Source organism: Mauremys reevesii, linkage group 5 (assembly GCF_016161935.1).
Source record: "Mauremys reevesii isolate NIE-2019 linkage group 5, ASM1616193v1, whole genome shotgun sequence".
NCBI lineage: Eukaryota > Metazoa > Chordata > Testudines > Geoemydidae > Mauremys > Mauremys reevesii.
The window spans coordinates 79671242-79694598 of record NC_052627.1 but is presented as its reverse complement, the minus strand read 5'-3'; the positions used below and the strand labels follow the sequence as shown (position 1 = coordinate 79694598).

Genomic DNA, 23357 nt, shown 5'->3' with positions numbered 1-23357 from the left:
CATTTGTCTTCAACAGCTTTGGAATAATAAAGTTAGCAATTCTGTATGTTTGTCATGCACGATATGTAACAAATCTCTTTTACAAACTATTTTCCAAGTGACTAGTGTCTCTCTCTTCCAAGTACCTTCATGTTCTGCAGCCTTTGCGCTGCATGTTCCTACAGGGATATATTTGATATCGTTGTGTTAAGGAAGAGCACTGCCACTTTATTTTTCCACATGAATCATGTAGCCTAGGTATTCTTAGTTTGTTCCTTTTTGTCTTCTGTAGGTTTGTCTGGATGAGTCACATCCCAGATCTGTATCTTTGAATGACTTTAGTAAATGATTGTACTTTTGTTCTATTTATAAATGAAATACTAAGTTGCAAAGATGTTTTTCAAAGCTTATTAATGTGTTATGTGCACACTTGGTCTTCACTAGTTTTGCATTGTAGTATATATTACATGGTCATTTGCATACCATCTTGACAAGTTGACTAAACTGTCTTTCCTGATGTGACCTGTCTTGCAGTTAGTGTTGCCAAAGTTCAGTTCTTACATTTATCGGAGGTTCTTCTGGCTTGGTCAAGATCAGTTGTTCCTATGGGAACTGTTTGGATTTGAATGAACGCTTTTCTGGCTCATTGCGAGTGTTAACACTTATGCCAAGTTTTCCAAAAGTGACTAGGGATTTTGAGTGCGTTAGTTTTTGAGAACCTAACTTGAAATACCTTAAAGGAGCCTGATTTTTTTTTTTACAAAGGTGGTGCTCAGTATTTGCTGAAAATCATGCTCTTTGAAACTGTGTGGAATGGCACCAAGAACCAGACATCCAATAATCACTTTTGAGAGGCTTGGCCTTTAATGTTAATTACCTTTTCACCTGGAACCAAATATTTCCCATCCAAGAAATTGCCTATTTTAAAAATGCCAAATCTGCCTTGGCATATTGAAGTACTCTGAGGTGTAAATTGTGTGTGTTTTCAAGCTTCACTTTTGCTCTATGCTGCCATAATTCTTTATTGACTATTTAAATACTTCCAGGCCAGGTTCATCTCTCTTCTCCATTATTTGTTTTAAAATGGCCATACATTTATTTACTTATTTCTCTCTCTCCAACAAGGAACCTTTGTAAAACTCTTCTATTTGGGAATCCTGTTCCAAATTCATAGTAATCTTCGGAAATACATTTTGTCTCCTTGTTCCAGTGCTGTGTTCTTTAGTTCCTGTATTCCTCACAAAGGCAACTGCTCCTGTATCCAAAATGTGATTCTAGCCCAATTGCACATTTGGGACTGAGATTTTACAGAACTTTGTACATGTTGGGAGCAAACACTCTGTCAACAACTAAAACTTCATTTTAGCTTAATCAGTGGTGCCATGGGGCAGTTTCTAGCCCTCGCCTTCCTGAAACTGTATTACAACTGCTAGAAAATTCTGTGAGGCTTATGTTAGTATCACAAATGATACTGCACTGCTGTGCCACTAATCACCTGTGTTCAGTGCTATGGTAGTATGCTATTAACAGTAGACACACATGCATATATGTGATTACTGTGACATCTGTGATGATTGTTGGTGCCACAATAACTAAAGCGAAGATAGTTGTTCCTCTAGCTAAAGTCTTCCCTGACTATATACTTTATCACTGGACAAGGGAGTGTAGGAGCATGTATGTGAAGGTACAGAGCAGCAGGTTCTTGGCTGCCTGGAGCCTAACTTGTGCTGATAACAGTCAAACGGAAAAAGCTTTGCACACAGCTGATTTGTGTCCATAACAGAGTCTACTTTGCTCTTTGCTCTACCTTGTTAAAGTATCTACAGCATATACTGCATGTATTTGCATACTGCTGGCTCTTTTGAATATTAAGGTAATGTTTTAACGCCTGAACCTGAGAGGTAAGTACTTGTTGTCAGAGCGGTACCGGTGTGGTGTTCTGCTTTCTCCTTGTTGATATCACTCGGCTGCGTGTGTGAGTTCCCTCTGTGTGCTGCCCCAGCTCTGCAGATAGCTGACACAGCAGACCCGACAAGAATCCCCAATGACCACAGAGTCCAGTAAGATGCAAAGCCACGTCGGCTAGGTTTATTGCGACCTCGGACACAATTGCAGTTCCCTGTAGGTTTCTTAGCCTAACTCAGGGCATACTACGAGAAAGTGCCTCTTGGCAAGGACCCGGCTTAGTGGCGGGACTTTCCACTCCCCCTACGGCCGGACAGAGACACCTCCCCAGGGATGCATTCTTATACACAGATACAAACAAGTTACACATCACACCTGAGGTATTGAGGGGCCACCCCTCTACATAGCAAGGTTCAACCTTTCTACGTATTTAGGTGCCGCCTTTTACCTTGTACATGTTGGTTCGATCAAAACAACTCTATCCATCATTTTACCCTTTTGCCCCTGTCATTGGGATGGGCCAGCCTGTTCTTTGTTATCTGTGTGAAATGTGAAAGTGTGTGAATGTTCTGATCTCTGGTGTCCAGTACCTTTTAGGTATGTATCTTTTTGCAGCATCAGCTCTTTCCTTGCCAGCTCCTGTGAGCAGGGCCTGCCTCTGGCTCACAGCTTCACTTTGCTTTATGTTAGCAAAGTCTTGACCATTACTTTAGTTCAGGCCTCATACTGGGCCTTTATCAGGGCCTGCACTTACTACATTCCCCCGCTTTTTGTCTTTTTATGGGGAGGATGTTTACCCATCGTCCCGGAAAAGCATAATGTACGGACTAAAGATAACCCAGTGGGCTAAACACTGTTATGTGGTTACCTTATTTTACCATGCATACACTTATGCCCCATCTGTCCATTTAGTCTGCACATTCCCTTGTACGACTATTAGACAGACTTTATTATCCAATTATTTTAGTCCCTTATGTTGGACCTGGGAATGTTAGGCCCGGGACCATGACTGAGGAATGTAATATTATGATTGAGCCTTAGAGGCACTCCCAATTAATTAATATATATGAATTATATGGATATAATTGTTCCCCCAGTGTTTGTTGCTTTTGTGTGCATGCCAAATGGATAGTGGGAGTGCCCTTTTTTGCTGCAGTTAACTGGTTCTGGGCAGCTCCATGTGTTAATGCATTAATTTTAGGTGTTAACCCTCTTAATTTCAGTTTTTTACTTTGAAATTCTTTTTTATTTACTCCCCTGCGATCGAGTTGCAGCTCCTGTCTCCTAATGTGCTCTGTGAACTGTTCCATTTTTTCCTTCATTTGATTTACCAATTCAGTGAGAGTATTGTTTCCTACTCTTTCCTTCTGTACACTTACTTGTCCCATTCTGACAGGCACCCGTCTAGGTTCCGGTTTAAGTTTAACTGGAACCTGGCTTTTATCATAAGGTGATGGTTGCAATGCAGTGGACCCTGTTTCATGTTTTAATTTTACTAGGGTCACCTTTTTCCATTTCTGTCCCCATTCTTCAGGCAGAGAGTAGCTACCTGAAGCCTGCTGTTTACCACCAATATTTATATTTATAACAGGGGACGGCACAGGTATATTTTGTAGGTTCCTTACAGCTGTTTCCAGTGTTTCACTCTGTTCCTGTACTGGTTGTCTCTGGGCTGCTTGCCACCCTGCAAGGGGGGTGGGAGCATTCCAGGGCTGTGTAGCTTCTTTTGATTCTTTTAACTCTTTCTTTGTTACTGTTACTTGTTTGGCCAGCATGCTGTTTAAGCCATTTCACTGCTTTTTTACTTTTATTACTATTTCTCAGAGTCTCGGTCTGTACCGTCGCTCTACATATGCCAGTCCATGTTTCCCCACTCTCTTTTTTCAATTCATATGGACCCCCTTTACTGGCAATCCATCGGGTCCAAGAGTTATCAAACTCCGTGGGGCTCAAAAGGGAGGGGGTCAGGGGGCTCCCTAGCACGAGGTTTGCTGCCATGTTGGATTGCGATTCTTACCACGGCAGGTTCGCTTACTCACCAGATCAGCGGTCGGGGTCACCAGTGTTGTCAGAGCGGTACCGGTGTGGTGCTCTGCTTTCTCCTTGTTGATATCACTCGGCTGCGTGTGTGAGTTCCCTCTGTGTGCTGCCCCAGCTCTGCAGATAGCTGACACAGCAGACCCGACAAGAATCCCCAATAACCACAGAGTCCAGTAAGATGCAAAGCCACGTCGGCTAGGTTTATTGCGACCTCGGACACAATTGCAGTTCCCTGTAGGTTTCTTAGCCTAACTCAGAGCATACTACAAGAAAGTGCCTCTTGGCAAGGACCCGGCTTAGTGGCGAGACTTTCCACTCCCCCTACGGCCGGACAAAAACACCTCCCCAGGGATGCATTCTTATACACAGATACAAACAAGTTACACATCACACCTGAGGTATTGAGGGGCCACCCCTCTACGTAGCAAGGTTCAACCTTTCTACGTATTTAGGTGCCGCCTTTTACCTTGTACATGTTGGTTCGATCAAAACAACTCTATCCATCATTTTACCCTTTTGCCCCTGTCATTGGGATGGGCCAGCCTGTTCTTTGTTATCTGTGTGGAATGTGAAAGTGTGTGAATGTTCTGATCTCTGGTGTCCAGTACCTTTTAGGTATGTATCTTTTTGCAGCATCAGCTCTTTCCTTGCCAGCTCCTGTGAGCAGGGCCTGCCTCTGGCTCACAGCTTCACTTTGCTTTATGTTAGCAAAGTCTTGACCATTACTTTAGTTCAGGCCTCATACTGGGCCTTTATCAGGGCCTGCACTTACTACAGTACTCAGCATGCCTCAGCCCCATGTCAGTAGGAGTCACAGGTGCTTAACAACTTTCAGGCACAGGTCCGAAGTGTGACTCTTCTTCAGTTTAAAACAGAGGGGGTGAAAACATGATGGCTAACATTTTCTAACTAAACAAGTGGCATGATTTGCTGAGGTACCGGGCAGCTCCAATTAAAATATGTTGATGGTGCTTGACAGTAATGGAAATAAGGCCACTTATTTAGGTGTCTAAATGCTGAACTGCAGGCCCACATGTTCAAAAATTCTGACTTATTTTTTTAGCTCTATCAATAAATCATAGTAATATAAAATTATATGCACGTGGTGCTTTTATGTTTTTAAAGCTTTTCTACATTTGGAGAAAAAGGAACAGCAACAACTCGTCATTGATCAGCCTGCTCCAGGGTCAAGGAAAAATTACTCTTTCACAAATGAGGAAGTAAGACAAATTGATCGGGAAAACCAAAGGCTATTAAAAGAATTGTCCAGACAATCTGCAAAGCCAAGGAGCAAAAGTGCCACTCTGAAGAAACCTGCTGGCCTGCCACCTAAGTTGTACCATAGTGCTCTCAACAGGCAAAAGGAGCAGCAAAGGATTGAAAGAGAGAATCTGGTAAGTTTTTTTTTTTTAAAGTATTGTTTTGGATCAGTATAGAGGGAAAGGCTGCTTGGTAGCAGATGGGCCACTATTGAATGGTTGCCAAGCTGATAAGACAGCACTTGAAGTGTCTCTTTAGTTTTTTAAACTTTATTATATTAAGGCCAGAATTAATGTTTTTGAAATAACTGACAGCCTTATGCAGTTAGGCACAAGGGACTTCCCTGACTATATACTTTATCACTGGACAAGGGAGTGTAGGAGCATGTATGTAAAGGTACAGAGCAGCAGGTTCTTGGCTGCCTGGAGCCTAGCTTGTGCTGATAACAGTCAAACGGAAACAGCTTTAATATCCTAGGTACTTGTATGCCTCAGTCTCTGTAGTATCTGAACACACAGTATGTACATATATTTGTAAGAAAAAATATCATCTTAAAACGATATGGCTTTTCTTTCCTGTAGAAATGTTGCACTTGAGGGAAACAGCTTCTGTTTAAATCTAGTTAATGTACCCTCCATTCTGGGTGACATATTAAGTAGACTAAACTAACTCAGCACATATTAGTTTTTCTACATGCCTGGTTTTAAGAGGAGGGGAAACCATATCTACACAGACATACACAAAGAATAAATCAGAGGGATAGCCGTGTTAGTCTGGATCTGTAAAAGCAGCAAAGAATAAGGTGCCACAGGATTCTTTGCTGCTTTTAAAGAATAAATCGTATGACATAAACTGAATCAGAAATAACTTTGTGTATAACCTGCCATCACTTTCAATATTTGTAGCTCTCGGCTTGTCCCATTATGTTGAACCTATATACAGTAACTCCTCACTTAGTTGTCCCGGTTAACATTTTTACGTTGCTGACCAATTAGAGAACATGCTTGTTTAAAGTTGCGCAATGCTCTCTTATAATGTTGTTTGGCAGCCGCCCGCTTTGTCCACTGCTTGCAGAAAGAGCAGTCTGTTGGAGCTAGCTGGTGGGGGCTTGAAACCAGGGTGGACCGGCAGCCCCCTAATCAGCTCCCCGCTCCCCTAAGTTTCTTGTGTGGCAGCCGTCCAGCAGGCTATCAATTGCCGGGCAGTTCAGCAGTCCCTCCCCCCACTGCCGTGTGCTGCTCCTGCCCTCTGCCTTAGAGCTGCTCCCGGGAGTCTCCTGCTTGCTGTGCACGGGGAGGAGGAGGAGGAGGGTTAATGTCAGGATGTCTTCCTCCCCCCTGCTCCTGTATCCCATCTCGATAGAGCAGGGGGAAAGTGGGGGACACAACAGGGTTCAGGATGGAGGGAGATTCCTGGCAGCAGCTCCTGTCTCAACTTGCTGATTTACTTAAAAAAGCAATGTACTTAGAGTGGAGTCAGCATACTTAAAGGGGCAATGTGCCTCTCTTTCACACACAGTGCGTGCCTCTGTCTCTCTTTGCCATGCTGTCTCCCCTCCCTCCATTCATGCTGCCTTGTAGAGTGTGAGCCTACATTAACAACAATGTGTTAACCCTTGAGGGCTCAGACGAGTGCTAGTTCATCATGTAGCAGTAAGGCATTCCCTGGGAAATAGTCCACCCTCTGACTTCACCACCTCAACCAAGCTACACAATCATCATTGCTGTGTATAGTATTAAATTGTTTGTTTAAAACTTGTACTATGTGTGTATGTATGTAATAAAATCTTTTGTCTGGCGAAAAAAAATTTCCTGTAACCGGGTCCATCCTGGGGGGCAGCGAGCCAGACACCCACGTCTGCACTCACTCCTCGTCCTCAGCTAGCTCCAAATTGACGCACCTTCCAGCCCCCACTCCTCTGGGCTTTGTTCCTTTCCTGGGCCAGGAGGTCACCTGATCTTTGTTCTCCAACATCTTTAGCTATCTCCTTGCTGTGGGGAAGGGCCCCGGCCGTTAGTTGCCAGGAGATAGTGTCGGCCATTTATGTGCACTGACCCTTTGCTCTGCAACACTCTCACCCACTAGAGACTTAAGAAATGCATAGAGGAAATTGAGGCACCCACACAGTAGTCAGAGGAAACATTAAGAACAGTCCCACTTCATCACAGTCACTAATACAGCCCTCTGATCTTTCTTACTGTGGACATTTTTATGACTACCTCTTTCCAATTTGATTCTTCATAGATGTCAAACTTTTCCCATTGGCTATTTCTTTTAATTTTTGTTTTTGTAAGCAGGAAAGTTTGATCATTTTGTTTAGGTTATAGGCTGTTATCTGAATAGCAAGAACAAAATGTAACTGACCAGTAGAGGATACTATTGAGTCACAAAATGTTTTATCCTTCTAAAATAAGTCTGGCATATTCTTTTTTCTGCCAACCTATTTTTTCCTAATGGAATGTGGAACAAATGTTGCTGCTATGTTGTGGGGTTTTTTGGGGTTTTTTTTGTTGTTTTTTTTAAATTCTGAAGGCATATATCGCAGTCTGTATTGACACAGATTAAACCAGATGTGGTATGAATATAATCATAGTACACAATTGTCAACATGCTAAAGCTTATAGGCTGGAATGTATCCTAAAGTACCTTATGAGTTGGAAGTTTATTTTACTATGCAAACTACTAGTCTGCATAAACTATGTTAAAGGAACATTTTTAAGGTTCCAAAGTCAAGCATCAAAAACTAGGAAATGCCAGAATCAAGGTTGCCTGTGCAACCTTAATGCAGCCTCCTTATATGTATGCATTATGAGATATTGGTTTTGGTTTCTTTTTGTACAGGACCTTTAGCTCAATCAGTGCACAGAATGGATGGTGCTCACTTAATGAGCAACTTTTCAATATTTTTTTTCTCCTCATTGTTCGGGGTGTTTGGCCCCATGTGCTTACTGCACATTTTTCAAACCCTGCTCTGAAGACCGAATTATTAATTTCCTCATAGGCTTTTCTATGGTCCTCATCACTCTCGCATCTGAATGCTTCACAAGCATTAATGAATTTATTTTCAGAACACATGCTGGAGTCGAGGGGGTTTATTATTCCATTTTACAAATGGCAAACTGAATCATAAAGAGATTAAGGTCTAAAGTATCCACTAATTTTGAGTGCCCAATTTGAGATATCTAGGACCAGATTTTTTAGAGTGTTTAGCATTATATAGCATTTCAGATATTCACAGCACTGCTCTCATTGACTTCAGTTGCAGCTGTAAGAGCTCAGCACTTAAGCAAATCAGACCCCAGGTCTCAAGTCAGACACCCAGAAAATGACGAACACACAGCTAGTGATCACTTGTGAAAAGTTTGGTTTAAGTGACTTGCCTAGCATTACTGTGTGGCAGAGGCAGGGGTAGAATCCAGTTCTACAGGTCACATTCAACTGCCTTAACCGTGGGACTATCCCCTCTCTCCCTGCAATCTCCTGCCTTATTCACTACACATTTTCCAACTTCTGCGGGGGTCCCACAGACAGTCTTCTTCAGTACACAACCCTGATTCATCCCTAGAGCAGGTGGGGGGAAAAATAGTATATGATCATGCAATTAAAGACTGTATCATAATGCATATGCACATGGGAGCCAAATAAAGGTTGCACAGGCAACCTTAATTCTGGCACGTCCTAACTTTTGAGTGTTTGACTTCGTAACCTTCATAATGTCCCTTTTAACATAGCTTTTTGTATATAATTTCCTAGGCTTTAAAAGCAGACATCCGCGGCCCCCCCTCCCCCCCGATTCCATCATGTGGCATCATATTGATATTGACATGGGTCATCAGCAGGGTTGGAACCTATAGGTTCACCTCATAGACTCATATGGACCAGCACCAGAGGGGGATGGGACACCTTTTTTACCAGTGGATTTCGCAGGTATTTGCTGACAGCAGAGAAATGATGAATCAGGAATGTTTGGTTCCATTCCAGGCTCTGGAAGGGAGTGTTCTCTAGTAGGCACACTCTCTTTCTACCCATTTCCCCGCCAAGCTTGACACACATCCCTTCTTCCTTGTCCCAGTCCTGTCTCTACTAGACCACTTGCTCCTCAGTCCAGTCCCATTCTCTGCACCTAGTTCATCCCAGTCTTCAGGCTTCTCAACCCAATCAGTCTCCTTGCCTCCTTTGTCTTAATCTGACTCCTCCAGTCTCCCCCACTCCTCGTGCAGGTTTCACCTCTGTTCCTGCTCCCAGTCTCCTTGCCCAACCTTCCCTCCTCCACCCCTCAGGCATCTTGCCCTGCCAGTCCCAGTCTCCCCCATGGCTCTTCATCTGATCTGTTTTCCCTCCACTCGCTGGTTTCCTGATTCTACCATTTCCCACCACAGTACCTAGAACTAGTCTCCTTGCCTAGCAAGTCCCAGACTCTGCCACACAGCTGCGTTGTCCCAATCTGCTGTCCTGCAATAGCCTAGATCTGGCTCCTGGCTCTCTGCATTTGAATCAGATGCCTTCTCCCTGCATGTTGCCTGAGGGGCAGCGGTCACTGAGTGCACAGGACTGAGAGGTTCCCTGCTCTAGGTTCTTCTGCCTGGCCCATCCCTGGCCTCGAGCAGCAATTACAGAAAAGTCCTGAGTCCCTGTAGCCCTTGACTGACGGGAGCATCTTCAGGCTCTCTGAGGATAGTGCAGCTGCAGTCTGGTCAGCATTAGGAGCTGTGAGAAGCTTGAGCATCCTCAGAAGATGAAATCTTCAGATTTTAGCTGTTAAGCTCTAACATGTCTCTGAGTATGTTCAAACTGATTTTTCTCTCCCCTCCCCCCCAAAAAAAAGTTTATAACTTGGCCAAATGTTGGTGGATTTTTTTAGGGACAGCACAAGGTCTGTCCCTGACGCAAAGGCCAGCACCTGCCAAATTTCAAATCCCTGCTCCAAAGCAGGAGATTGCTAAAGGTTTCCAAAGAAAAGGTGGTCCCATTTTTTTAACACTGGAAAAATATGTATTTTCCTGAGCCTCATTCTCAGAAATGGCTGAGACATTTTGGCTGCAAGTTTCCAAAAAGATTCAGCCAGAGACCAACTCCTGTCATGGGAAATTTCAGCCTGAATGGTTAAAATCTGTCAACGTGCAACTGGAACAAGGTCTTATAATGGGAAATGTTGGGCAATCTTACTAGGCAGTGCTACCAGCCCCTGCTATAAATCAGAGAACTTAAAACACCAGCATACAGATACTTAACTGTCTAGTCCCTGAATCAGTTCACGTTCTCTAAAGTAATGGGATAAACACACAGTTCGCTACTTTAAATGTGTCTCTGTTTGGTCATGATTTCTAATCATGGCCATCTGGCACTTGTTAGGTGACCTGCATGAAATGAGCTGGTTTACTCAGCCCAGTTCCTGGTAGATAAATGTCCATCACAATTTGCATCAGTTTGCCCATTTGGAAGCCTTGGAGGAAACTGAATGGGCCTAGTCAGAGCCATCCTCTCAGCTTTGGAGGTGATGCCTTCCAGAACAGTTACAGTATATTGGGTGAGGAGAGCAGTTCAGGGAAGCTTGCACTAACGCTGACTGTTGATATGTAAGAATCCTTATTTTTACAGTACAGTTAATGTGCATAGCACTTTATAAACACATAACTCAGAGTCCCTGTCTTGAGATGCTTACAGTCTAAATTAGGTACAGTAGACCCTCAGAATTACAAATGTCAGAGTTATGACCTGACCAGTCACCCACACATGTCATTTGGAACCAGAAGTACACAATCAGGCAGCAGAGACAAAAGGAAAAAAAGCAAATACTATACAGTACTGTGTTAAATGTAAACTACTGAAAAAATAAAGGGAAAGTTTAAAAAAAAATTTGACAAGATGATCAGGTAACTGTCTCTGTGCTTGTTTTATTTAAATTAAGATGATCAAAAACATCATTTTTTTTCTGACTTAATACAGCTTTGAAATGTTACTATGCAATGTTCAATTGTGAACTTTTGAAAGAACAGCCCATAACGTTTTGTTCAGAGTTACGAACACCCTCCATTCCCAGGGTGTTCATAACGCTGAGGTTCTACTGTAGATAACTTGATGACAATAGTCTATGATGGTTAGAAGGTAGAGCAGGTGAGGAGAAATGATGGCGTTGAGAAGCAGGTGCTGAGAGAGTGTTTTTATACAATCTGGCTTTTTTTGTAAATGCTGCACTGCTTTATGAGAGAGACAAGGCAGGTAAGATACTTTTTATTTACTTTTTCTAGTAGATAGAGTGTGAGTAGATAGTGCTAGAGCAGAAAAGTGTTGGAAAGCCAGCTGAAGACTGAGTTTTGAGGAAGTGTTTTCTGAAGGAAAGTTGGATTGCTTGATGCACAAGAAGGAGGTAGTCCCAGCTGCTGAGGGCATCCTGAAAAAGGCACAAGGTCATAAGGAGTATTAGAGAGGAGCAACCAAAATGTGGTGTGCAAGAAGCTAGAAACTGAGATGAGGTGTGTAGAGCCCTTTAGGTAGGGATGAAGAGTTTGACCTTTGCTAAGGAATAGATAGGAAACTAGTGAAAGGACTTGAGGTGATGGGGTTGAAGTGGGAGATGATTTTAGCAGCAGCATTTTGGGTAGGCTGGAGAGGGAATAGATGTCAAATAGAGGACTGTAGATTTTTAAGGCTGTTTGTTAGTGTTAGCCTTGGTGATTACATTTAAGGGGCAGCAGGAACAATGCTGAGGGTGTTCTGTTAACTCACTAGCCCATTTGAAGGAAAAAGATCAACCGAATGCAATTGCTGTAGGACAAAGTCTCCTGGAATGTGGAATACAGCAGGAGCTCAGAAGCTGAGCTGCAGACAGAATCTCAGAGGCTGGAGCAAAGGGGGATACTTCCTAGGGCTTTGTGCTTCACAGTTGTTTTTCTAAAATAAAATATTTAGGTTTTCCTTTAATCTGGTACTGTAATAAAAACCTATGTCTAAAGGCAACCTTGTGATAGGAGTCCAGATCTAGCCCAAGGTCAAGTGTAGATCCAGGCAGCAGTTCCCAACATTAGAAATCCTGCCACATAGAGAAGTTCCTGTAGTAACTTTTCCCTCACTAGGAGAGAACATCAGGCTCTTGGATTCAGGGCCATAACCAGGGTGGGACAGACACCCAGGGCGCAAAGCTCTGAGGGTGGAAAAATGGGGCAGAGAAATGAAGGGGAGGGAAGCAGAGGGGGGGACAAATATGTTTGTTCATCCTGGGTGCTAAAATATCATAGTTACAGCGCTGCTTGGATTGTTACACAGATATTAGCACTATTGCTTGTGCCATGCAAATAGGTATGACATGAAATAGGATAACTGTGATCATAGCATGTACTTAGATTGTAGGCTCTTGTCTTTTTGTTCTGTGTATGTACAGTGCCTGTCTAGCACAGCGGGGTCTTTGGTCCAGGATGGGGGATTCTAGATGTTACAGTAATAAAAACAATGATTATAGACTGGCTAGACTCACTGAAGCTAGAGAAGATACTGTAAATAATGGTTCCTTGTGATATTCAAACTGTGTCCTTTTCGCTCATGCTGCTGTTTATCTTCTCAGCTTTCTTTCATTGAGCTGCACGTGGCTCCTACTCACAGAAATAATTAGCAAAGTTCCGTTAAGTCTTTGTCATAGATGAAAGAACTCTGAAGCTGTTCAGTTACTTACAACTAACTGACAAGTATAGAGCCAATTAATGCCACTTTAACAATGGAAGAAAATTAGAAATTAGTCTACGCAGAGGAACAAAAAGAAGCTGTCCTCAAATGCACCTTCTGTTCTTTCTCTGCTCTGCAAAGTAATAGTGTAGTTCTAATAAGAACGAAATTTGAGACGTCATAATATAAATACACTTGAACAGCTGGTGAGGCACAACAGTCAGCTGTTTGGAGTTCAATGGATGGTGAAACTGAAGCCTACACAGATCCAAAGAGCAACATAAGACAAGGGAAAGTAGTAGCTTAACCTTTCCTCTAAACTGAACTTTATGGAGCTAGATACTCAATTTTACTTGTGACTTCTCCCTCCCCACTCCGGAATGGCTTTAGAAGAACATATACTGAATTTTTGAAAAAAGAAAGTGCCCAGACTAGTTTTAGTGCTCACTTACTGTGGTGGAAGTTGAATTAACACCATTCATTTTAAGCCACTAAGCAGCACTAATCTTTTATACTGCTTCCGTTTTGTTTCGTTTTTCCAAATGTCAGTGATCCAGTGCTTGCTTCCACTGTTTACAGTTTGTGCTTTGAAATTCTTCAGAAATCTCTAGACCTTGTTCCTAAAGGGAAGAGTCTTACTCATCAGTGTAAGGCTTTGTGAACAGGAAGGTGCAGTAATGCTGGAAGATAACAAAACTTTCACTTGTTTTCTTCTCCTGTTATGTTAAATCCAGTATCTGAAATCTACTTAATCTTACATGGTGATGGGGAAGAAAAAAATTCCATTTTATAACCTTTTCAGATCTCTTGCTTCCTGGGCTAGTACAGGCTGGGACAGTAACAGATGTACTACATTAACATTGTTTTTCAGAGATGAGGGGGAAACAGCGTGGTGCCTTGATTTGCTGAGCACTGACCTAATTTTTATTTTATTTTATTTTAAATTGATTTAGCTTTGTTTCTAAAGTCCATCTTGGCTAAAGTGATAGCTGCAATACAAGTTCTTAAGAGTAAGGAGTGGTGTTGATGTATTTTAAAATATGAGGGATGAAGTGGCCCCATGTTTTTATCTCAAATCCTATTCAGTGAAATATCTCTTATACCAACAAAAGCGTATTTTATAGGGTTTGATCTTACAACCATTGACGTGAATGGTAAAACTCCCATTGGCTTGAATGGTGTGTGATCAGAGCCATAGAGACTAAAGGGTGGGGAAGAAGTAAGAATAGTAATAACATTATTCAGTGAACATTTTAAGATATTGTGTTAAAGAAAATATTAACTTTAAAAATCAGGAGATATTCAAATTAATAATTGAAAGTAAACTCAGCTTAAAATCACTGTTTGAAATAACTGTTTAGTAAGGGGCTAGAAGGCTTACACTGTTGGTCATCAAATATAAGGAATCTTAGTTCTTCATTGATTCAGTAGGTCAGGACTGCCATTTCCAATGTTTGGGTGGGTTCATTTTCATATGCAGAAGACTGCTGTCCAGATTGTAAAACCCCAGATAATGCCCCTTGATTAAATTCTCCGCAGAGAGTAAGGATAGAGATGAAGGCTACTCTCTCATCTCTTACAGGAGGGTCCCTTATGGCAGAGTAGAACCTGCCAGTACCACTTTAAAATCTGTATCTGATCTCTCAGATACAGATACAGATTAATAAGGGTTAATATTTTCAATAATGTTTATCTATCTTCATTTTAATTTTTTTGGAAAATAACATCTTTCTTTCTTGTGAAAGATGCATGTTTTAAAATTGTTAGCTTTTTTGCTCCCTGTCTGAACACATGCATAACAGCTTGAAATACATTTGACACATAAAAATGTAATGTTAAAAACAAACCTATGTTTCCCTTAACTCGTGAGTAATGTGGGCATATCCGGTAGATAAACAGTCATTATGAAATGTAAGGCATACTTGAAGTTACTGTGATGTTCCTGGTTTTTAAATTGTACAAAAACCATATACAGTTATTGGAATGTAAATTCATATGTTTGTCTTTTAACAGAAGAATATCAGTTCATTATATTAGCCTGCCTGTGTAGTCTGTTTCATTAAATGTCTTGAGAATTTACAGTTCAAAGTTTCAGGATTAGTGAATGATCAATTTTATAATTCCTGTCACAGGTCAAAAATTATGCAGCTGTGTAGGAGATGGTGATAAAATCATATGTACAAAGTTGGATCTAACATTTAGAGACTAGTCTAACATTTCACGTTTTGCAACTGGCTTTAAGCAGTTGCTATTTCGAGCCAAAGTCCTTCCAATGACTTTTGCTTACCTAGGTATTTCCATTTGATGATGAACAGACTGGCACTTGATGCAAACACATGACATACTACATCTAAGCCAAAACTACTTGTCTTTTCTCTCTTGTGCTCTCTCAATGCACATTTCCAGGTTCCCATATGCAAACTCTAGTATGTTCATAGATTTATTGCACTTGTTAGGTATGTCAGTTTATTCCATGATTTGCTTATGCCACTCACTGGAAAACTAGTCTGAAAATCACACTCTTTTTACCCTCTCCCCATGTAGGGATAGGTTTATTTAATTTTGTTTTTGAGAAACACAAAGTACAGTTAAATGGCTATACAGACACACATTTTGTATATAGTGTGCAGTGAAAAACACAATTTAGGGACTTAAATAAGTTGAGTTTAATACATGCGTAACAAAAAGAGCGAGGGGGAAAGAATGGACCCATGGGTGGAATAAGATTGAATCACTTCACTGGTAATTAACTTTTATTGAGTGTAGAGCTGTAGATCACACTTCAGTTGTGGGGTGTTGTGATTTATACAAATATAAATTAATTTGTGAATATTTTCTTTATAGCTTCTTTAACCAAAACTGGCTTTTTTAAATTAAGGCTCTTCTAAAGAGACTGGAAGCAGTGAAACCAACAGTTGGTATGAAGCGTTCTGAACAGCTCATGGACTATCAGCGTCATATGGGTTATCTAAATTCTTCACCATCCACAAGACGAGGAAAGTCTGCTCTAAGCCAGCTTAGCTCTTCAAGTAAGTGGACCTGGTATGGCATTTGTGTGCATTATACTTCATTTTTGCACCCAGAGCCATTTTTCTCCCTTGTGTTAGAATGGAAGAATCTTAGTAGTTTTCTTTAAGAACAATAAATCATTTTCTTCATATATAAAAATAAATGAACTATGCATTATCTGTATGATTACTCTTTACCATATCTAATTTCTAAGAATTCATCTTGTTAAACAATTCTGCATTAACAAGATTATCTACAACACAGTAGAACCTCAGAGTTATGAACACCAGAGTTATGAACTGACCAGTCAACCGCAGACCTCCTTTGGAACTGGAAGTATGCAATCAGGCAGCAGCAGAGAAAAAAAAAAAAGGCAAATACAGTACAATGCTATGTTAAACATAAACTTCTAAAAAAATAAAGGGAAAGCAGCATTTTTCTTCTGCATAGTGGAGTTTCAAATCTGTATTAAGTCAATGGTCCATTATAAAATTTTCAAAAAGAACAACCATAACGTTTTGTTCAGTTATGAACATTTCAGAATTACAAACAACCTCCATTCCTGAGGTGTTTGTAACTCCTGAGGTTCTACACTATTCTTGAATGGTTTGTCCAGACTACTTTTAAACTACTCAAACCATTTTAGGTTTGTTTTTAATTTATTGTGAGGGTCTGCAGCAAACATGGCAATGACGTTTGTGACACTAAGAACCCCTGTATTCATACCCTGCACATGCTTGTAATAATCTTTGTACAAAGTATGGCTTGTTGGAGTATAATTTGAAAACGAATAACTTACTGATCATTAATTCTTTTCTTTGGTGTATGTATGGGATGGGTATCAGACATGCCAACTCTCACAAATTAATCGCAAGAGATGTGATTTCTAAGTAAAATTAAGCCTGACTCATGATCTCGCAATAGAACTCTCAAATGTCAGGGGTGTTTTTTGTTTTGTTTTTGGGGGATGTCAGCTAGAGCTGGGGAGAGAAAAAAAACCCTGACATTTGAGAGTTCTAGCTCAAGATCATGAATCAGCCTTAATAATTTTACTTAGAAATTGCTGCCAGCCCGCCCCCCGGGCAGTCGGAGCTCCCACTGTCAGCCCACCCCAGGACTCCTGCAAGGAGAGGCTCCTGCTTTCAGACCCCGGTGGTTGGGGCTCCTGCTGTCAGCCAGATGTGTGACCTGAGAGCACGTTAAAGGAAAATAAAGAGAACCCGCATTTCATTGGCTTAAAAATCATGAGGATATTTTTTAATCTCATGATTTTGGGGAGGGGGTCTGACACATGATTTTCCAGTGGTGAGGGTTGGCATCGCTGCTGGATTTATGATTAAAGTGTGTTTAAATGAGGCAGTTCAGGGGAATTGGAAATAGGTCTGCCCAGGTCTTGAATACAAATGAAGAAGGGTTGACCAGAGACAGTGGGATTGCAATTTACATGTGCAATAAACAACCATCAAAGCTCACAGGTGGTTCGGGGTCAGCATGTCTATTCCAGATTGATTGTCAGGCAAACACAATGGAGGCACATTTGCATACCAAATAAACAAAGCTAACAAGTGGGGGAAGAGACAGCATAGCTGCACCCCCAGCAGGGAAGAGGAACTTTTATCTGAGCTATGAAGAGAGAGGGGGGCTGAATCTCAAGTGATAAGCAATTGAACTAACTGATTGCATACAATATTACTGTATTATAAAAGTGTATAGAGCAAGGTCTTTTCTTGAAAACTAATTACACATGTGATAAATAGCATTGTGAAAGGTATGTATTAACACTGTGTAAGGAATTATGGGTACTCATTGATATTAAACAGTATAGTCTGCCCAGACAGGAGGAAATGTCAGTTATATTTACTTATCTTATGTAAATTAAGCCTGGTGGAATCAGAAACAATGGAAGGTCCATTTTCATTGAAATCATACAAGGGAATGGGAAGCCCACAGGAAGGGATGAATCGTATGAGGTTATCCAGCCTCTTGAAATAGTCATTGAATTTTGAAAGATATAAGCAAAGATAGAAGCCATCTTTGGCATCCATCACTAAACAAACACAAGGGAACAGAGCTCTTGTGATCTGAGAAAGATGGGTCCTTCAATCGTGAAGGAGTTGAGTCTCTGGAAACTGAATATAGGTAAGCAACCTGCTTCAGCAAAGATCTTTTACCTAAGACAACAAGGGAAGCCAGCACCTTGTACTCTTATGGAAAGTTCTGACTGAGGGAAAGTGAGCCGTGGGTGGGAAAAAGAATGACTGATGAGAGAAACCATCTTGAAGAAAGCGTGTATCTTGCCAGATTAAGTTTTAGACTGTTAGAAGTGTGTTTGTTTTGTTTTACTTGTAACTCTTTCTATCTTCATTCCTTTTACTTGAACTCACTTAATCCTATGTATATTTTGTTAATAAATGTATTTCATTTTTACCATAAACCAACATAGTGCTGTGTTTTAAAGGAAGGAGTATACTTGGCCCTAGTTACGTTAATAAGATATGATGTAGTTTTGTCTCTTTACAAGAGCAACAAACCTTATTATTTCTCTGAGTTGTCCAAGCAAGGGCAATTTGGGAAAATTTGGAACTGGGAGTACATTGGGGTCATATTCTTGTTGGTTGTAACCAAGTCTGGTGGAAGCCAGAGTGGGGCTGTAGAGAGGCTGCTGGGGTCAGAGCTGCTGAACTAGGGCTGTATAGCACACAGACACTTAGGGTGTGATCTGCGTGCTAGTAGGCTGACTGTGAGCAGCCCAGGTTTGGAGCTACAGCAGTAAAGCATTTTGAGGCACCCAGGTTTACAGACCAGGCAGTGACACATCCCCTCATTGGTCTGCATTGGCCCCCAAACCCTAGAACAACCATGACAACAGTTCTTTGGGATAGTATGGGGGGAAAGGAAGCAATAGGGCCTCCTACCTTATCCAAGCATCCAAGACAGGGGTAGGCAACCTATGGCACGAGTGCTGAAGGCGGCCCGCGAGCTGATTTTCAGTGGCACTCTTACTGCCCAGGTCCTGGCCACCAGTCCGGGGGGCTCTGCATTTTAATTTAATTTTAAATGAAGCTTCTTAAACATTTTAAAAACCTTATTTACTTTACATACAACAATAGTTTAGTTATATATTATAGATTATAGAAAGAGACCTTCTACAAATGTTAAAATGTATTGCTGGCACGCAAAACCTTAAATTAGAGTAAATAAACGAAGACTCGGCACACCACTTCTGAAAGGTTGCCGACCCCTGATCCAAGATAACAAGATCATTTGTTAATACATGTTCTCCTTATACTCTCTAATAGGAGGCGCTTCAAGAGCATCTAGTGCATCCAGTACAGTCAGTCATAGGACTGAGAGACCAGTTTCTGATGCATCTAGTGGGGCGTTACGGAGACCAAAGCCCACTAATGTTCGTGCTGCTTGGTTATAAATTGTTTGTACTTTGCCCAAAGTTCTTACTTGATCGCCAGACTTATATTTCTATTGCTTTTGTAGATTATCTCTGTGCAAGAATATTGTCATCGTTGTTTGCTGATTAAAGTGCACTGCTATGTGGTGTAATTTCTTGTAACTTGGTTTTAAATGGACAATTTCACTTTAATCAGTGTTTCCTGAGAGAGGATGTATTTATAAAAGAGAGGTGAAAATTGAAATAGCAAATTATTTTTATTTGCAAAGCACAAATGAAGTTCAGACTTGTGAAGGATGGAAATGCTGTGCTTTGGTTCCAAGATGTAAAAATTTAAGTTTTTAATTAAATCTTTTTAATTTGCAATAAACTTTCAAGCATGTGCTTAGTTTGTAAACGGTCCTAATTTCTCATCCTTGTTTGATCTTCAGAACTTCTAGATCATGCAATAATGGCTCAAAGGGTTTTCTTTTTATTACAGTTTGTGGAAATGTTTTTGATAAAAAGTAGATCTATATGTTTTGTTTTTCTTATTGATGCAGGAAGAGGGTATATAAATATCTGAATGTTGTGCAGAATAGTGGAGGAAATCTACCTTGTAGCAGCAACAAAGCCATTCTGGTTGCACAGCAGTAGCACTTCCTTTCATGTGAGTGAGCTAAAATGTTGAGGATGCAGGAAGTGTCTTGTTCTGCAACTATTGCAGAGCATTCTAGCTGAATAAAGAAGTGGTGTTCATTCTGGGTCAGAGGTGATGTCTTTTCCTGACTTATGAACCTACACATGAGGAAAAAAGAACCTGCTGTACTGGGTGGAAATGTTTGTTGGATAGGAGAATAAATGTGAAATGAAATTCTAATGTGAGGTCCAATAAAAACAGAAAATTCAACTATTCCCCAAACTGGGTTAATAGCCATTGCCTTTAGTGATGGCACTACTTGCAGACCTCTGCCCTGGCTCACTGGTGGGAACAGATGGAGCTGTGGGACACAAATTTAGTAGTATAACATTCAAGTTTTGAGAGATGCTGTCAACCAGGATTAGAAAAGAGGACAAAGTAGAGTATATAAGGATAAATCTGAAGTTTTGCATCTTTAACTTATATTTTTAATATTATGTTTTATACTAGATCTCTTAAGTAGTTTCAGACCAACCTTAGCACCAGTTTCCAGTTCCATAAAAATCTTACATTTATTATGTAAGTGGTAATGGAAGGCAGTATGTGATGTTGTTTATTTCCATATCTAAACTGCAGCAGGCATTTTGGTCACTGGCCGCAGGATTTTCTTTCATAAAGAGCATGAATTATGATCTGCTATCCATAGTTACTACTGTACTTCTGCTTGTTGTCCTGATTCCCTTATGGCAGAACTACTGGGGGGTCTTTCTATTAAACATAAAGAAAAAGCTTTGTTAAATAGTATTGAGACCTAGACCTACAAAAGTCAGATCCATTTTCTCCCTCCGTGTTTAGCACAATGGCATAAGTTTTTGAATATTTAATATTGTGATACACTTGGCACACAGGATCATCTAGTTTCTTTGGTCCTCTCTGATAACTTGACAGAACTGTATGGGTTAAAGAAGTTTTACCTCTGAACCTGCTGACTTTTGTGGATTAAATTTTTATATGCTTGACAATGTTTTAACAGTTTTTAACTTTAAACAGTAGTATGGAAAAAAGCTATAATTGAAATTATTGTTCTTTCATTGTTACTGTAATGTGTTCTTTGAATAGTATTGCTGTAATTATTTGTATAACTGTGCTGATTAAAATTATTCGCCATTTAAAGTCTTTGTTTTTGAATGAGAGACAGTTAAACTACAATATCAAGGTTACACTAGGCACTTTTGAGTGTTCCTATAGCAATTCTTTTTTCTGAAGATACTAACAAAATGGGCTTAGTTTTAATCATCCCAGCTGCTTAGATTTAATTTGGTATGGGGAACTTGTCAGTTTTGTATGTCACTCCTTTTGTAAATTGTAAGAAGTAAAATATTTAACATGAATTATGTGTGTTCATCATTGCATAAGATTCTTAAAGCATTTTATGTTCGTTTATTATCCAGCAACTGTAAAGGACACTGAGAGAAATTGGCTGTTTATCACAGCTTAACTAGTGAAATGAGTGTAAAAATGCATCAAATGTGAGCTTTGTGATTCTTTCTTTCACTCATGGATGATTGTTTTTAAAACCAGGTTTATTGGCAGGTCCTGGGTAATAGTCTGTCAGGCAGTTTAAATGTAATTCCCTTTTTATCCTAAAGGGAATTTTTCCTCATGATGAACACTTTCTCAGTAGTACCTCTCCATATAACTTCCCTTCATTCATTGATGAAGGAAACCATATGTTCTGCTTAGACTTCTCTGAGATTGTTATGGATTTTTCTTTTAAACTTGAAATCTTCAGCTATGACCCAGACATCTGTTGCCCTGGGTCATTGGTTGAAATCCTTTTGCCTTGGGATATTTATAGTAATAGTCCCACTTCAAACTTTCACCTCATTTTCAGTGTTCTTTATTAGATAGTCTCTTTCACTTTATCTCCACAGAAAATCTTCCCTGTTTTCCTTTTGGAAGAAAGCTGTTTTTTCTTTCAAAAGCAGATTCTTTCCCTATTACTTTTAAGAATGTGAGAAACCACTTGCCAAACATTTCCTGTCTTGTTCTCAAAATATGAATTAAAGGTAAAGTGCCTGAGACATGTGCTTCTCTCCACTACCATTTGGTTTATATATAGCATAAAGGTGAGTATTCTAATAATTTTAGACTTTTTCTGTAGGAGTGTGGAGCATCTGAAACTTGAACTGTATGCACAATGCATTTTTATTCAACAGAAGCCAAAACAACATTTTTTGTTTGGTACCTATGCAGAACTCACAGCACCTCCCAAAATTATGAATACACTCCTTGAAGTCTGAATATTTTCAAGACTGTATCTTCAGTCTTTCCTGTTAATACTCTCCTGCAAAAACTGAAGACCTATCTGACCATTTGGGAAACAAGTGTTGCTTATAAACTATAGCATCAGGCAAATTAAAATGTGCAAATACATGAAACCTGGTCTCTGCTTCCAGACTTATTTGAGAATGTCAGAATCCTCAACTTTCATTTTGAATAAAATGTCCTCATTTCTAGTTTAAAGCTTGAAAATGACCAGTGTAACCAAACCAGAGATGGTTGTCTGAGTCTGCAGCCAGTCTCCAGCAGGGGGGTGGGGAATTAGTAAACACTAGAGCAGAGGAGGAAGGGAAGCCCTCTTGTTGACACCAGCCAGAGTGTATAGGTCTTTATTGCTCTGGACACAAGATGAGGGGTAGGGGGACTGGTGCCCAAGGGGTGTTTGGATGCTCAAGTGGGTGCTGCAGGAGCAGCTCACTCTTAGTAGGGTGCAGCTATCCCTCTGTTCTGTTTCTCCCCACTGGCTTTTTATGTCTAGAGGCAAGATTTGAGAAAAGTGGTGGTCTAAGCATCATCCACTTGGGGGATTAGCATGAGATGGCAGGATCTACATGTAACCTGCAGCAGAGTTATGCCAATAGTGAAGTGCAGGTCCAGTTTTTCCCCAATATTGGCCTGTAGGAACCAGACTCAAAGTTAAGTTTGAAAAGCTGAAGTGCAGTTCTGAAATGAGTTTTAATGCCCACAGTTCCTAATTAAGAACAAATCTCATCAAGGGATAAAGACATTGTTTTGAAATCAAGGGAGATTCTTCAGAAACTAGAACAAAAATGAGCATCAGTTCTATTTTTCTACTGAAAAATAGCAATCTGTTGAATTTGTAGGGCACAATTAAGAATACACCAAGCCTTGAGTATTAGTTCTAAGAGCATGGTGAGCATTTTCAAGCAAGCATCATAGCAGTAGCTGATAGCACTTGCTGCCTACAGAATGTTTTCATTATAAATTTAAATGATTTCTAACTCGTTCAGAGTGACCAAAACCTGTACGTGATCAGTCATATAAAATACACCAAATGGCCAAAAGTTTGAACATTAAATGGCAAAGAGTAACCCTTAACAGTTAGGGAATTTTTGATGAGTAAATATACAGACCAGTTCAGTACAGATACAGTTGGTGAGTCTGACTGAAAAATGGAGG

General features: G+C 40.5%; 1 protein-coding gene across 2 annotated transcripts in view; it reads left to right on the top strand.

The window, feature by feature from the left end:
- The window catches only part of CFAP97 (cilia and flagella associated protein 97), a 53730-nt gene extending 32207 nt beyond the window's left edge, over positions 1-21523 (top strand). For both annotated transcript variants that reach the window (XM_039540199.1, XM_039540200.1), the window contains 3 exons: positions 5050-5318; positions 15719-15869; positions 19149-21523. In XM_039540199.1, coding sequence (XP_039396133.1) covers positions 5050-5318; positions 15719-15869; positions 19149-19276 — 548 coding nt within the window. In that variant the 3' untranslated portion in view covers positions 19277-21523. The remainder of the gene's footprint in view (positions 1-5049; positions 5319-15718; positions 15870-19148) is intronic.
- The last annotated feature ends 1834 nt before the right edge of the window (positions 21524-23357 follow it).